The sequence below is a fragment of the Podarcis bocagei genome, assembly GCF_964188305.1.
Source record: "Podarcis bocagei genome assembly, chromosome: 16".
Taxonomy (NCBI): domain Eukaryota; kingdom Metazoa; phylum Chordata; class Lepidosauria; order Squamata; family Lacertidae; genus Podarcis; species Podarcis bocagei.
Window position 1 is genome coordinate 35871736 of NC_138142.1, and position 13936 is coordinate 35885671.

Genomic DNA, 13936 nt, shown 5'->3' on the forward strand with positions numbered 1-13936 from the left:
GTACTGTGTCCAGTTCTGGGCACCACAGTTCAAGAAGGACACTGACAAACTGGAACGTGTCCAGAGGAGGGCAACCAAAATGGTCAAAGGCCTGGAAATGATGCCTTATGAGGAACGGCTAAGGGAGCTGGGCATGTTTAGCCTGGAGAAGAGGAGGTTAAGGGGTGATATGATAGCCATGTTCAAATATATAAAAGGATGTCATATAGAGGAGGGAGAAAGGTTGTTTTCTGCTGCTCCAGAGAAGCGGACACGGAGCAATGGATCCAAACTACAAGAAAGAAGATCCCACCTAAACATTAGGAAGAACTTCCTGACAGTAAGAGCTGTTCGACAGTGGAATTTGCTGCCAAGGAGTGTGGTGGAGTCTCCTACTTTGAAGGTCTTTAAGCAGAGGCTTGACAACCATATGTCAGGAGTGCTCTGATGGTGTTTCCTGCTTGGCAGGGGGTTGGACTCGATGGCCCTTGTGGTCTATTCCAACTCTATGATTCTAGGGGTTACTTGTTAAACCACTCTGGGAATTGCAGCCCTAAAAACACTCAGCACCCGCAGCAAACTACAATTCCCAGGATTCTTTGGCGGAAGCCATGACAGTGGTACAGTACAGACGGTGCCTTGGTCATGTCTACTAATTTCAGTGGGACTACTCTGGGTAGGACTAACATTAGAGAAAATGCTGTAGGTCCACTTAGCTGGATCCAACCCTTGTTACACAGGGGTGAATGTGGAATTCGTTTTTGGCGTAAAACTGGGCATCTCTGAACACCGTGCCATCCATTTGTGTTATAGTACGACTCGTGCAACACGTTGGCGACTAATATACACACCATAATTACCAAAATAATTATTACATTCTTTATCAATCTTCTGAGAAAAATGCAAAACCTTATGCAAAGCTAGAGACATGCGAACTACCCAACCTAAGATGAACTTATGTTGTCTGATTTCAGTGGATTTGTCAAGTGCTTATCCATTTGTGTTACAGCTTTCTGTTTTGTTAAAGAAAAACAAAGAGTTGAAGTTCCCAGTCCTTAAGATTTTGGGAAATATGTTTAGGCTCCAGCCTGAAGGAAATTGAACAGGGCCCCCGAAGTGGCGCTTCAGAAATCAGCTGAGCTCCTTGTTCCTGATCCCCTTCCCAAAGAATGATAGAACAAAGTATATTTTTTTTTGCTATGATGAAAATCTATCTCATTCTGGGAATGGGGAAATAGCCATTGAGTGGGCATAGGGTTTGGCTCCCTCGGCTGTAGTCAAGAGTCCAAACTGGCTGTGACGACGCAGGTGGTTGAATTCATTTCTCACACATATATATATATATATATATATATATATATATATATATATGAGAGATTATTCTACACCAGGGCTTGTTTGCCATTGAGGCAGCTGGTTTGGCCACTGAAAGCAGGAGGCTGGACTTAGATGGGCTTGATCCAGCAGCAAGGGTCTTCAGGGTGCCCACTTTCCTCTTCACAACAATCCTGCGTGGTAGACTTAAGCTGGGAGACGCTGACCAGCCCCCAAACTTCCCTGGGAGTTTTCCAAATGGCCAAGGAAGGGTTTTGGCAGCATGTCCTGCCTGCTGCTCCTCTGCACAGGCCGTCCTGTCCTCCTCCTGCACTCTCCTAGGTCGTCTGCCGCACAATCAGATACGTGCCTTGTTTGGCTTGCAATGTTCCAGTTCGTGTACTCTCTGGCGCGTCCTGGCCTTGGGGCAGATGCTGTTCCTGCCGTCCCTGGCTTTTCGGCTGCTCTCGCCTCTGCAAGCAGGATCTGTGCTGATCCCCTTTGCCTTTGCAATCTGCTCGTTTTCCAGCTTCCCTTTGAACGAAATCCCCTCTGATTTTTAATCCTTTAATGCTGTTTGCAAAACCGCGGTTCGAGCACGTTTCTGCAAGGTTCCTCCTCCCCCCTCCTTTATATAAAGTTCTGCCTGGGTGGGGAACCTCAGGCCCAGTGAGCCAAGGGCGGCCCTCCAAGCCTTTTTATCTGGCCCTTGGAATATTTCCCAGGCCACACCCCCTCTTCCCAAGCCACGCCCCTCACTGGCCCTGCTTCCTATCTCAAAGTGTGTTTGCCTGGCAAAAAGGTGTCCTCGAAATCTGGTCTTACCTCTTGTACAGAAAAGTAAGATTTTTTTTCGTGCCAAAATGCATCACTTTACACTTGTTGAAGGCATCTCTGATGAAGGAACAGAAAGCAATAGTGCCTAAAGGGTGATGTGACTTCCTATGTGGGTGGATTTTGACATTTCAGTTTCACTCTGCCTTATACAGTGGTACCTCGGGTTAAGTACTTAATTCGTTCCGGAGGTCCGTTCTTAACCTGAAACTGTTCTTAACCTGAGGTACCACTTTAGCTAATGGGGCCTCCTGCTGCTGCTGCGCCGCCGGAGCATGATTTCTGTTCTCATCCTGAAGCAAAGTTCTTAACCCGAGGTACTATTTCTGGGTTAGCAGAGTCTGTAACCTGAAGCATCTGTAACCTGAAGCATCTGTAACCTGAAGCATATGTAACCCGAGGTACCACTGTATTTATCTATATGTATCTACAAGCGATACAGAACAACAGCCACAGTGCTGTATGATGCCCTCGTGATGTGAGACTACAACTCCCATCAGCGCCTTCAGGATCTTCAGGGATAAGTGTTGTAGTTCGGCAACACCTGGAGCTCACCTTATTGGCAATACCAGCTTTAAAGTAATATTTGTGAGCCACCCCAAAAACTCTCGAAAAAGCGAACTCCAAAACTTGGTGATACTTCTGAAGCCGGGTGTTCCCTTTTTAAAAAAAAATAGCTTGTGACACTGATTTGTCCTAATATAGGTATTGCCCACCTGTGGATTTAGGTAAGCTAAGTGTCTAGAATTGCAGCCAGTATTAGAAACTCAGATATATAAGCTGGGCACCAAAAAACACCTTAGCTCTAGGTTACAATTGTCACAACGGAATGTCTATTTGCCAGGGGGGTGGACTAGATGACCCTGGGATCCCTTACAATGCGACAATGCTTGACTATCGCTTGCTCTTACATTTCATTTGTCCCAGCATGCAAGAAAAAGCAGCACACACACAATGGAAATGGAATTAACTACTGTATGGACTAAGGCAGAGGTTTTTAAACTGTGGTCGCCAACCTGGCGCCCAAAAATCTTCTTGTAATTGCAACTGGACCCGCGCCAGTAGCGAAACCCGCATGCGGAATTTTGAACACCGATTGCAGCCTGTGTCTCTTTTTAAGTCTGTACTTGTTGTCCGGGCCTTGTTTCGTTAGATGGGTATAAAGTGAAAAAAAAAGGAAAGAAAACCAATTATTTAAGAAAAACGCACTTTGCACATCGTCAGCATTTCTTTGAAACAGACCTCACAAATGTAATCAGTGATAATAATTTATACACCGCTTACATGCCCAAAGGAGCTTCTAAATCGGCTCACGGGTTTAAAATCAATACCATTACGTTTCTAACCCCGCACCAAATTAAAGTATGCGCCAGTCTCCCAAAGCCTAGTCCGCGCAGGGCGCGGCGGGAGAGGTAGTTCCCGCTGCCCCTGCTTGGGCCGGCGCCTTATGGACGAAAGGACTTCACCTCCCGTCGTCCCTTGCGGCGGAGCGTTCTCACCCCTCTCATTGCCCGCGCGGGGCGCGCCGGGAGTCGTAGTCTCGCCGCCTTCCCTCGGCCGCGCGCGCCGCATGTCGGCGAGGCAAGTAAACAAACTCGCTTTCCCGTCGTGCCCCGCGGCCGAGCTCACAGAGGGAGGGAAGGCCGCGACTCCGCCGCTCCTCTCACGGGCCAGGGAGGGTTGTGAGGAGGAGGAGGAGGCGGCGGCGGCGGACCAAGATGGCGGCGTCGGGCTCCGGGGCCGCGGCGGCGGCGGCTGCGGGAGCCGGACCGGGCTCCTCCTCGTCGTCGTCGGGCGGCGCTGCGGCCGCGGGGGGCGTCGTGGCTGCGTCGGCCGCGGCAGCCGCCGCCGCGGCGTCCAACCCCCGCAAGTTCAGCGAGAAGATCGCGCTGCAGAAGCAGCGGCAGGCCGAGGAGACGGCGGCCTTCGAGGAGGTGATGATGGAGCTAGGCACCACACGGGTAAGGAGGACGACGACGACGAGGAGGGAGGACGGGACGGGGCACGGGGAAGGCGAGGGCGAAAGGCCGCCTCGCCGCCCGCCTGCCCCTCGGCCGGTCCGTCCCTGAGGGGGCGCTGCGGAGGAATGGGGGAACCGACTTCCGGTGAGGGGTACATATACGGGGGTAGCGACATCCGGTCTTGGGGGGGGAGAACGGGGTGGGAAGGGAGCCAATGACGGGGCGCCGACTTGGGAAGGGGAGGGCGTGGATTGGTTGAGGTCCTGGGGTGCAGCATCAGTTAAGGATGTGTGTAGAGGGGGAACCGGGGTGGTGGGGATCCAAGGGCAGAGTTGGAGAGCGTGGATTGGACTAGGCGGGTGTGAGGTCATGGGGGGCATCCTCAGTTGAAGATGGGCGTGTGAGATAAGGTGGTGGTGATGACGTTGGGTCTCTTGGAGGAAGAGATGTTGAGTCTTAAGTGCTTAAATGGGTGAAAGGGAGAGGTAGTGGGGGGGGGGCTTGTCTTGGGGTCATGGGGGGTCATAAGGGGAGGGGGTGCTGAGAGTGGTCATGGAAGCTCCTTAGGGAAGATGGTGGCGGCTGTAAGGATGTGAATTGGCGGACACACTGTTTTGGGTGCTGTCTTATTTATCTATTTTCTAATAGATAAATGAGAGGGACGCGGGTGGCGCTGTGGGTTAAACCACAGAGCCTAGGACCAGCTGATCAGAAGGTCGGCGGTTCGAATTCCCGCAACGGGGCGAGCTCCCGTTGCTCGGTCCCTGCTCCTGCCAACCTAGCAGTTTGAAAGCACACCAGTACAAGTAGATAAATAGGTACCATTCCTGCGGGAAGGTAAACGGCGTTTCCGTGTGCTGCTCTGGTTCGCCAGAAGCGGCTTAGTCATGCTGGCCACATCACCCGGAAGCTGTACGCTGGCTCCCTCGGCCAATAAAGCAAGATGAGCACTGCAACCCCAGAGTCGGTCACGACTGGACCTAATGGTCAGGGGTCCTCTTTACCTTTTTAAAAGATAAATATATGGGTCTCTTCCTCCACAATAACCCTGTGAGTTAGGTTAGGCAGAGAGGCAGTAACAGGCCCAAAATGACACAGTGAGCTTCATGGGCAAGTAGGTATTCGAACCCTGGTCTCCCAAGTCCTAGTCTAACCCCTGCACCAAACTCCTTGCCTCAGGTCCACCAACGGCATGCAACCCACCCACCCCCAGGAAGGTTACCCACTATATTGCTTATAGTATATTCTCTTGCATTACATTTTGAATTCTGTGGAATTCTCTAGTTCATTGCCCAATCGATGGAGTTCTGTGGAATTCAAATTGCAATTCGATAAAATTCATAAGAAATACTATTAAGGAATCATCCAGCATCCAGCATAGCAGATTACGATTGCCACAACAGGTAGGAAAACCATTAAGTGGTCTGCTTTGACCCTGAGCCATTTTTAAGTGGTCTGCTGGGATGAAATGTTTGGGAATTGCTGGCTTAGGATGTAAATGAGGGTGGAACTGTCTGTAGGAGAGCAATGGCTTGAGAGTTGGCTGCGAATGAATCAGGTCATGGAGGGACCTTATCTAGGGGTATGGCCTTGTGTATTTGAGGTGGGCGTCATTAGTGGGCCACTGCAGTGTAGGGGACTTGTGGAAGAGTAGTATTGTCAGGGCTGAGGGTTCCCATTTCCCCCAAGATCAATGTTAGAACTGATGAGACCATTGTTGAGGCACGCTGTTTAGGGAAGGGGGGTGGTCATTGAAACACTCGCATAAGGAAAAGCAAGGGAGAAGGAGAAGTAGAGAATAGGGAGAGTTTGGGCTGATTGGGTAATGTCATGGGGCACTCCATAGAGGAGGAATCTGGGGGAGGGATGTACTGTAATAGGGGAGGTGGGCTTGATGGAGACACCAGTGTGTTTTACAGTATAGAATGCTTAACTGCTGAAATCAGCTACAGATTTTGATGAGCATCAGTGTAAATCTTCCCCACAGACTGGAACATAGGAAGCTGCCATCTACTGAATCAGACCATTGAGAAATCTTGCTTAGTGTTGACTACCCTGCCTGGTAGCAGCTGCCCAGGATTTCAAGCAGAGTTCTCTCCCATTCTTACCTGGAGATGCCAGAGATTGAACCTGCAAAGCAGATGTCCCTTCCCTTGGATAGGGCAAACTGGTCTATCTAACATGGGCAGAGAGATATAAAGTGTGCACAGGTGTATTAACCATGAATTGCAATTCACGGAGGGATGAGGTTGTCAGACCTAAGCAGCATAGTGAGAACAAGCTTCAGGCCTCGCTGGCAGAAAGGGGACTTGATGCCAGTATCTCTGGGTTACTCAGAAATCTCTCCCGTCCTCAGTCTTTTAACAACTGAATATCCTAAGCTGAACATGCCAAAAGTGGCTCTTATACATTGGCTCTCTGGTCTTCTGGATACTGCCTCATCAGCCCCACCCAGTATGGCCGACAGGCAGGACTGATGGGAGTTGTAGTCCAGCAATATCAGGGTGGCAGGTTCTCCCACCGCCTCTCTTAACAGAAATCCTCTTGCTTGAGTTTTCTTCTACCATGGTTTTTGGGTTTCCAGGGAGAAATGAGGCTTCTCCTGACAGACTTGCTGAGGTCGTTGGTTCATTCATTTATCTCCATTCGTGATTCTCTCCTTGATCGTGATTAGGGCCGTGAAATGTGGTGAACATCTGGAGATACATAACCAACTAGGAAACATGATTTCAACAATTGGCTTTTTTTTAAAAAAAGTTTTGCTTTGAACGACACTTGGGGAATATGCTGATAAAGTCGTCTTCTCTCTGGCTTCTGCAGTGCTTGAGGCAAAATGTTGGGCAGGTCCCCCCCTCTTCTTTTCATTCCGCAGATCTGGAACAATCTCCCACGGGAAAGAGGGGGAAAGTCTGCTCCCCGGAGATGGTTAAAATTAGATTGGGCAAAGGATGAGAAAACGCAAAAACAGCGGCCTGGCCTCGGCGGGGGTGGAGGGGCACATTGGATGTGGCTGTCTTGGCGAGTTGAGTTGGTATAACTTGCCAAGGTTGGGTCAGGCTGGAGCCCTGGTGGATTTCTGTGCCCGGAGTCTACCTGGACTGTGTATTACGCACCCTAGGATCTGTACAGATTTGGGGACTTGAGAGTGGCACTCAGGAAGTGCTTCTCTGTTTCCAGCAAAGGCTTGCCATGTTAGATCAAGCCTGGAAGGCCACACCTGCACCATCCATTTAAAACACTACGATACCACTTTAAACAGCCATGGCTTCCCGCAAAGGATCCTGGGAGCTGTAGTTTATCAAGAATTCTGAGAGTTGTTAGGAGACACCCCACCCCCAGTTCTCCTCAAGAGCTACAATTTCCAAAGTGGGTCAACAACCAATCCCTGTTCCCAGGGAATGGTGGGAGTTGTAGCTCTAGGAGGGAAATGGGGAGTGTCTCCTAATGACTCTTGGCACCCTTATCAAACTACAATTCCCAGTGTTCTTCATCCTGTCAACTTGGGGTGACTTCCCAGCGTTTGGCCACTAGGTTGGAGGATCCACTGAGAACATCACTGGACAGGTCAGAGGGAGAAATGGAAAACTCTTTGGGAGCCCTGCCTGAGCTGTCCAGACACCTGAGAATTAATTTAGATGGATTGTTTTTCTCCATTGTGTAGGAGATTGTTATAATTTACATAGGGTTGTATCCAACATTACATCTGCTCAGAGTAAGGCCACTGAAATGAAGACATGAATAGACATGACTAACTTCGCTCCATTGATTTCAGTTGGTTTTCCCTGAGTGGAAATTAAGTGGATTCAGCCCACTCTTTTTCATAATGACATCCCACATATATGCGAAGTTTGTTTGACTTCTGCCGAACCACATTTGTGTGAATCGAAATGGTGTGATTGACAAGCTAGAACATGTGCAGAGGAGGATCAAGGGTCTGGAAACCAAGCCTTAGGAACGGTTGAGGGAATTGGGTATGTTTAGTCTGGTAAAGAGGAGATATGATAGCCATCTTCAAATATCTCAAGGGCTGCCACATGGAAGATGGAGAAAGCTTATTTTCCTCTACTCTGGAGGGTAGGACCCAAACCAATGGCTTCAAGTTGCAAGAAAGGAGATTCCAGCTAAACATCTGGAAGCACTTTCTGATGAACAGTAAGAGCTGTTTGACAGTTGAATGGACTCCCTCGTGAGGTGGTGGGCTCTCCTTCCTTGGAGGTTTTTAAGCAGAGGTTGGATGGCCGTCTGTGATAGATGCTTTAGTTGAGACATCGCAGGAAGTTGGACTAGATGACCCTTTGGGTCCCTTCCAACTCTACAATTCTGTGAAGTGTGCATGTGTTATGGGGAAGGGAGGTGAATCAGTAAACTTTGACATGGAAGAGATGTCCTTTCCCCTAAGGAACAGCAGACGTCTGTTGGCTTCTGCCAAGGTCTTTGAGATATCAACAGCTGCTCCTCCCCTTTCATCATCTCGGACGTTTTTGCATGCCTAGCAATCCACAGAAAGGAAATTTTTTTTGAAGGCTTCCATGCTTAAAATGCCCCGAAGCAAAGTTGTTGAGAAGGAATACGAACATAAGAAGAGGGTCTGCTGGTCCATCATCCGGCATTCTCTCAGAGGCCAACCAGATGCCCTGATGGGAAGCCCAGAACCAGGATTTGACCACAAGACCCCTCTCCCCTCCTGTGGTACTCAGAAGCATTGCTGTGGAGGCAGAGCACAGTTATCCTGGCTAGCAGCCATCGATAGGCCTGCTAACCATAAATTAGGTCTAATCCATAGTTTCAGCCTTCCTGAACTAGACTTGCAAATATATCTGCGGACGTTAGTAGCCTGGAACAACACTGACTGGTCCACCTGTTAACATGCTGGTCGCTGGTGTCAAATCAGTGGCCTGAAGTAGGGGATGGAGAAGCCCAGCTATCTCCCAAGGTTATGAAAGTTCTCCTCCCATGGCTGTGTATTCATCCCAGGTGACCAAGCAAGGTACGGTTTAGAAGCCTGCCTCGATCATGGGTCCTTTTTGTACTTGAACCAACGAAACCCTCAATGCCTAGAAACTTGAAGCTGGCGATATTTACCCAGCCCTTTGCTCTCTTTTGCCTAAAACTTGGCGTATTCCCTTAAGAAGGTTGTGGATAGCTGGGAATCTTAAGACCTCTTTCCGGTTTTGCTCCTTAGCATCCCTTTAGATAACTCTGTGCAGTCACGAGGTCTAGTGACTTTATTTTTGCATAGAACACGAAATCTCCCTTCCGTGGAATCCGACTCCTGTGTCTGCTGCCGCACGCCCCGATTCGAAAAGGGGGGTGACGTCACCTCACTGCTTCGGGGCGGTGTTGATGCGCTCCCCTGTTTGCGCAAGAAACGGCTGGTTAATTTTCACCCGACGGCAGGCCGGCAGGTTGGTTAGGCTGCGAATTCTATACCTCGAGGGGACGTGCTCAGGTGTTTTCCCTCAAACCAGTCCTTCCAGAAAGGCTTGTGATACGCAGGATCCCCTAGGTAGATAAAACGAAGCAGAGATCCATCCTCAGGGCTCCAAAAGCAACCCACCCTGCAGCAAAACAGGCCAGATGCCAGTTAGCTAGTTCAGATTTGCCTCCCTCTTGTTGGGTGAGAGGTGGATTTACGAGCTAGTTAAATGTTGCACCGTGACGTGCAGAGAACTTCGAACACATAAGCACAGGCTCTTAAGCGCTAACCCGGACCTGCTTTGTGGGATATATAGGTAAAGGTAAAGTGACCCCTGACCATTAGGTCCAGTCGTGGCCGACTCTGGGGTTGCGGCGCTCATCTCGCTTTATTGGCCAAGGGAGCCGGTGTACAGCTTCTGGGTCATGTGGCCAGCATGACTAAGCCGCTTCTGGTGAACCAGAGCATTGCATGGAAACCCCGTTTACCTTCCCGCTGGAGTGGTACCTATTTATCTACTTGCACGGGCATGCTTTCAAACTGCTAGGTTGGCAGGAGCAGGGGCCGAGCAACGGGAGCTCACCCCGTTGCGGGGATTCGAACTGCCAACCTTCAGATCGGCAAGCCCTAGGCTCTGTGGTTTAACCCCCAGCGCCACCCGCATCCCATTGATATTCAGTATAGTGTGATCCAAAGAGCTGCTTTGTCTTGACTCAGAGCATTGCTCCATCTTGCTATCTAGAGATGCACCTAAATGTTGCTGGACTAAAACCCCCACTGTCAACATCCCTGACCATTGGCCATGCTAGCAGGGTATAATGGCAGTTGGCTGCTCCAACCTGGAAGATCTCAGGTTCTCCTTCCTTTTGCCAACACTGCCTGGCAGCGACTGACCGCGGTTTCAGGCAGGAGCCTTTCCTATCTGGAGATGCTGGGGCAGTGTTAGAAACTCAAGATACAGAAGCCAGGGGTCAAGTGGCTCCTTAAACCAAGGTTGCAGCGACCATAACAGAATCCTCCAGCCAGGCAAAGAAGAGGCGTCACTGCAGGGCAAACCCACTGGTCGAAGGCCTGTGTGGTGGAGGGGCGTGGCTTGTGGAGAGGGGCGTGGCTTGTGGAGAGGGGGTGTGGCAAGGGGAGGAGACACCTGTAGGGAAAGTCTTGAGGGCTGGAGAGTGAAGCTTGGAAGGCCGCATCCTGTCCCTGGGACTGAGGTTCCCTTCCCTTTGCGTAGACAATACAGTGGTACCTTGGTTCCCGAACAAATCGGCTCCCAAACGCCACAAACCCGGAAGTGAGTGTTCCGGTTTGAGAATGTTTCTTCGGAAGCCACTAGTCTGACACTGCCTCCGTGGCTTCCAATTGAGTGCAGGAAACTCCTGCAGCCAATCGGAAGCCACGCCTTGGTGGTTTTCAAACCATTTTGGGTGTCAAACAGACTCCCGGAACAGATTAAGTTTGAGAACCGAGGTACTCCTGATCTACACCGACCAAAGATCTGATCTGGCTTTGGACAACTTCCTGTGTTTATGCGTTCCATTTCCCTTTGTGGACAGTGTGGGGTTCCCTCCCCGCTTTAGCTGAGCCTGCAGATTTGAAGCAAGGCTTCCTGGTTGGAGGGTGCGATTCTGGCTGGCACGAGCCTCCCCAGCACCTCTCCTCTAGAGGGTACCTTCATACGTGCTGAGAAAAACTCCAGGATAGGAAACGGGAGATTCTTTCCGTTCTTGCACAAGTTGAAGGCGATCCTAAATGTCACCTGCATAACATCAATAGCGACGAAGTGGGCCTAGTTACAGGTGGCTCATTTTAAAGTGCTGCTTTTTAGCTTTAAAGCGGAGGTGTGGAAATCCATGTTCCTACAGCTGCTGCTAAAGTCCACCTTCCATCAATCCCAGGCAGCAGGACCAGTGGTTGGTGCTGATAGGAGCTGTAATCCAACCAGACATGGAAAGCCACAAATTCCCGCTCTTACTTTAAAGCCCAATATGGCCCGGATCCAGGATAACTTGAGGTGTGCCAGCTCCCCATATATGACTAAGGTTAAGGTAAAGGGACCCCTGACCATTAGGTCCAGTCGTGGCCGACTCTGGGGTTGTGGCGCTCATCTTGCTTTAATGGCTGAGGGAGCCGGCGTACAGCTTCCGGGTCTTGTGGCCAGCATGACTAAGCTGCTTCTGGCGAACCAGAGCAGCACACGGAAACGCCGTTTACCTTCCCACCAGAGCGGTACCTATTTATCTGCTTGCATTTTGACGTGCTTTTGAAGTGCTAGGTTGGCAGGAGCTGGGACCAAGTAACGGGAGCTCACCCCGTCATGGGGATTCGAACCGCTGACCTTCTGATCGGCAAGCCCTAGGCTCTGTGGTTTAACCCACAGTGCCACCTGCGTCCCATTCCATATATGACTACAATGGGCCAATTAGGAGTCTCTGTTTCAGGTTCTGGCAGGGGAGAAGCAAGTGCTGGTGAAGGCTGTCAGGAATCATAGCCCAAAGCATCAGGTCACCCTGGTCATATATGGGATGGCTCAGTTGGTAGAGCATGAGACTCTTAATCTCAGGGCAATGGGTTCGAGCCCCACATTGGGCAAAAGATATCTCCATTGCAGGGGGTTGGACTAGATGACCCTCATGGTCCTTTCCAAGCCTACAGTTCAATGATTTTATCTATGCCCATGTGACCGGAGGCTGTTGGGAGCTGCAGTCCCCACAATGTGTGGAGAAGGTCCCCACCTTCTGCTGATGATGATGATAATAATAATAATAATAATAATAATAATAATAATAATAATAATAATAATAATAATAATAATAATTTAATATTTATACCCCGCCCATCTGGCTGAGTTTCCCCAGCCACTCTGGGCGGCTCCCAATCGAGTATTAAAAACAATACAGCATTAAATATTAAAAACTTCCCTAAACAGGGCTGCTTTCAGGTATCTTTTAAAGATAAGATAGCTGCTTATTTCCTTGAGATCTGATGGGAGGGTGTTCCACAGGCGGGTGCCACTACCGAGAAGGCCCTCTGTCTGGTTCCCTGTAACTTGGCTTCTCGCAGCGAGGGATCCGCCAGAAGGCCCTCAGCGCTGGATCTCAGGCTGAACGATGGGGGTGGAGACGCTCCTTCAGGACCGAGGCCGTAGTGGGAAGCTGGCCCACCTGTTGGGAATGTTGCAACAGCAGATTCCCTGCATTGGTGGTGGGCTAGAATGAATGACCTCCAGCCAGGACTCCTTCCAACTTGATGATTCAATAATAAATGTAAAACTGGGTCGGAACAAGGGTTCATCTAGCTTAGCGTGAAAGTTCTGGTGAGCCCCTGCGTGCTGTGTCTCTGCCATCTGCTCACTGAGGTATACTGCTCCTGGGCATTTAGGTTCCATTTAGCTACTAGCTTCCCCTCTTTCCTCCCATTATATTGTCCAGCCTATTTTCTTTTAACGAGAGGGAGGTTTGGAGAGTAGCAACAAGGGTGGGAGGGGGCTGTTCAGTTTTGGCACACTCTTCCCAGTGAGATTCACTAGGGCACCATCATTAAGACTTATTTCAGCCCCAGGCAGAAATACCTCTTTTCTTCCAGGCATTTTGATTTGTGATCATTTTGCTGGCTGTCTAGAGCATGTGTTTGCTGCTGACCTTTTATTATTGTGTCTGCCATGTAGTTTATTTCGCGGCTTCTCTTGCAAATCCCCCGATCTTTCAGAGTGGCTTTATGCCAGGCGTGGGGAAAACCCTGCTCCCCCCCTCCGGATGTGACTGCACTACAACTCCCAGCATCCCTGGCTGTTGGGCCATGCTGGCTGCTGGGAGTTGTAGTCCAGCAACATCTGGAGGGCTTTTTAAGAACTTGGAAGCCTCTTGAAGAACTCTGCATGGCGAGTAATAATAAATCAGAGCACCAGTTAAATCACCTTTCTTCCAATGGATTCCATTCCTTTCTTTGTTACTGCCTGAGATTTATACCATGGCTTTGCCCTACGAGTGGTAAAAGATATGTGTGTCCTTCTGATGTTTCTTTTCCTCCGCCACAACCCCAAAATCAAACTCTGTGCTTAATCTAAATTACGCAGATTGAGGGCGCCTTTGCATAGGATCCGTCAACTTTCTGTAGACCGTCCTGCAAGCACTCTGGGCTGTCTGGGTGATGGAATGTGATGGTGAAAGTTGGGAAATGTGGAGGGGACGGTTAGATGGTCAACATGATAAGTTTGGAGAGGGAGGGAGAAGAGGCAGGAACGAGTCGCTCCATGCTCTCAGAAGGCTCCCTCTGCTATCTTATAAAGTCTGTGCCCTCCATGTATTGGCTGAGTGGTAAGCAGGACCAGAAGCAAAATTGGGCAGCCATGTTGATGATAATAGTCTAGTTCCTTGGACACCCCTCTATGCCTTCATGCCAGTGAGAGGCATGGTCCGAGTTCTAGGACACA

General features: G+C 49.9%; 1 protein-coding gene across 1 annotated transcript in view; it reads left to right on the top strand.

Moving 5' to 3' along the window:
* The first annotated feature begins 3344 nt into the window (after window positions 1-3344).
* The window catches only part of CRTC2 (CREB regulated transcription coactivator 2), a 39022-nt gene continuing 28430 nt past the window's right edge, over window positions 3345-13936 (top strand). The window contains exon 1 of the mRNA XM_081173535.1: window positions 3345-4088. Coding sequence (XP_081029661.1) covers window positions 3846-4088 — 243 coding nt within the window. The 5' untranslated portion in view covers window positions 3345-3845. The remainder of the gene's footprint in view (window positions 4089-13936) is intronic.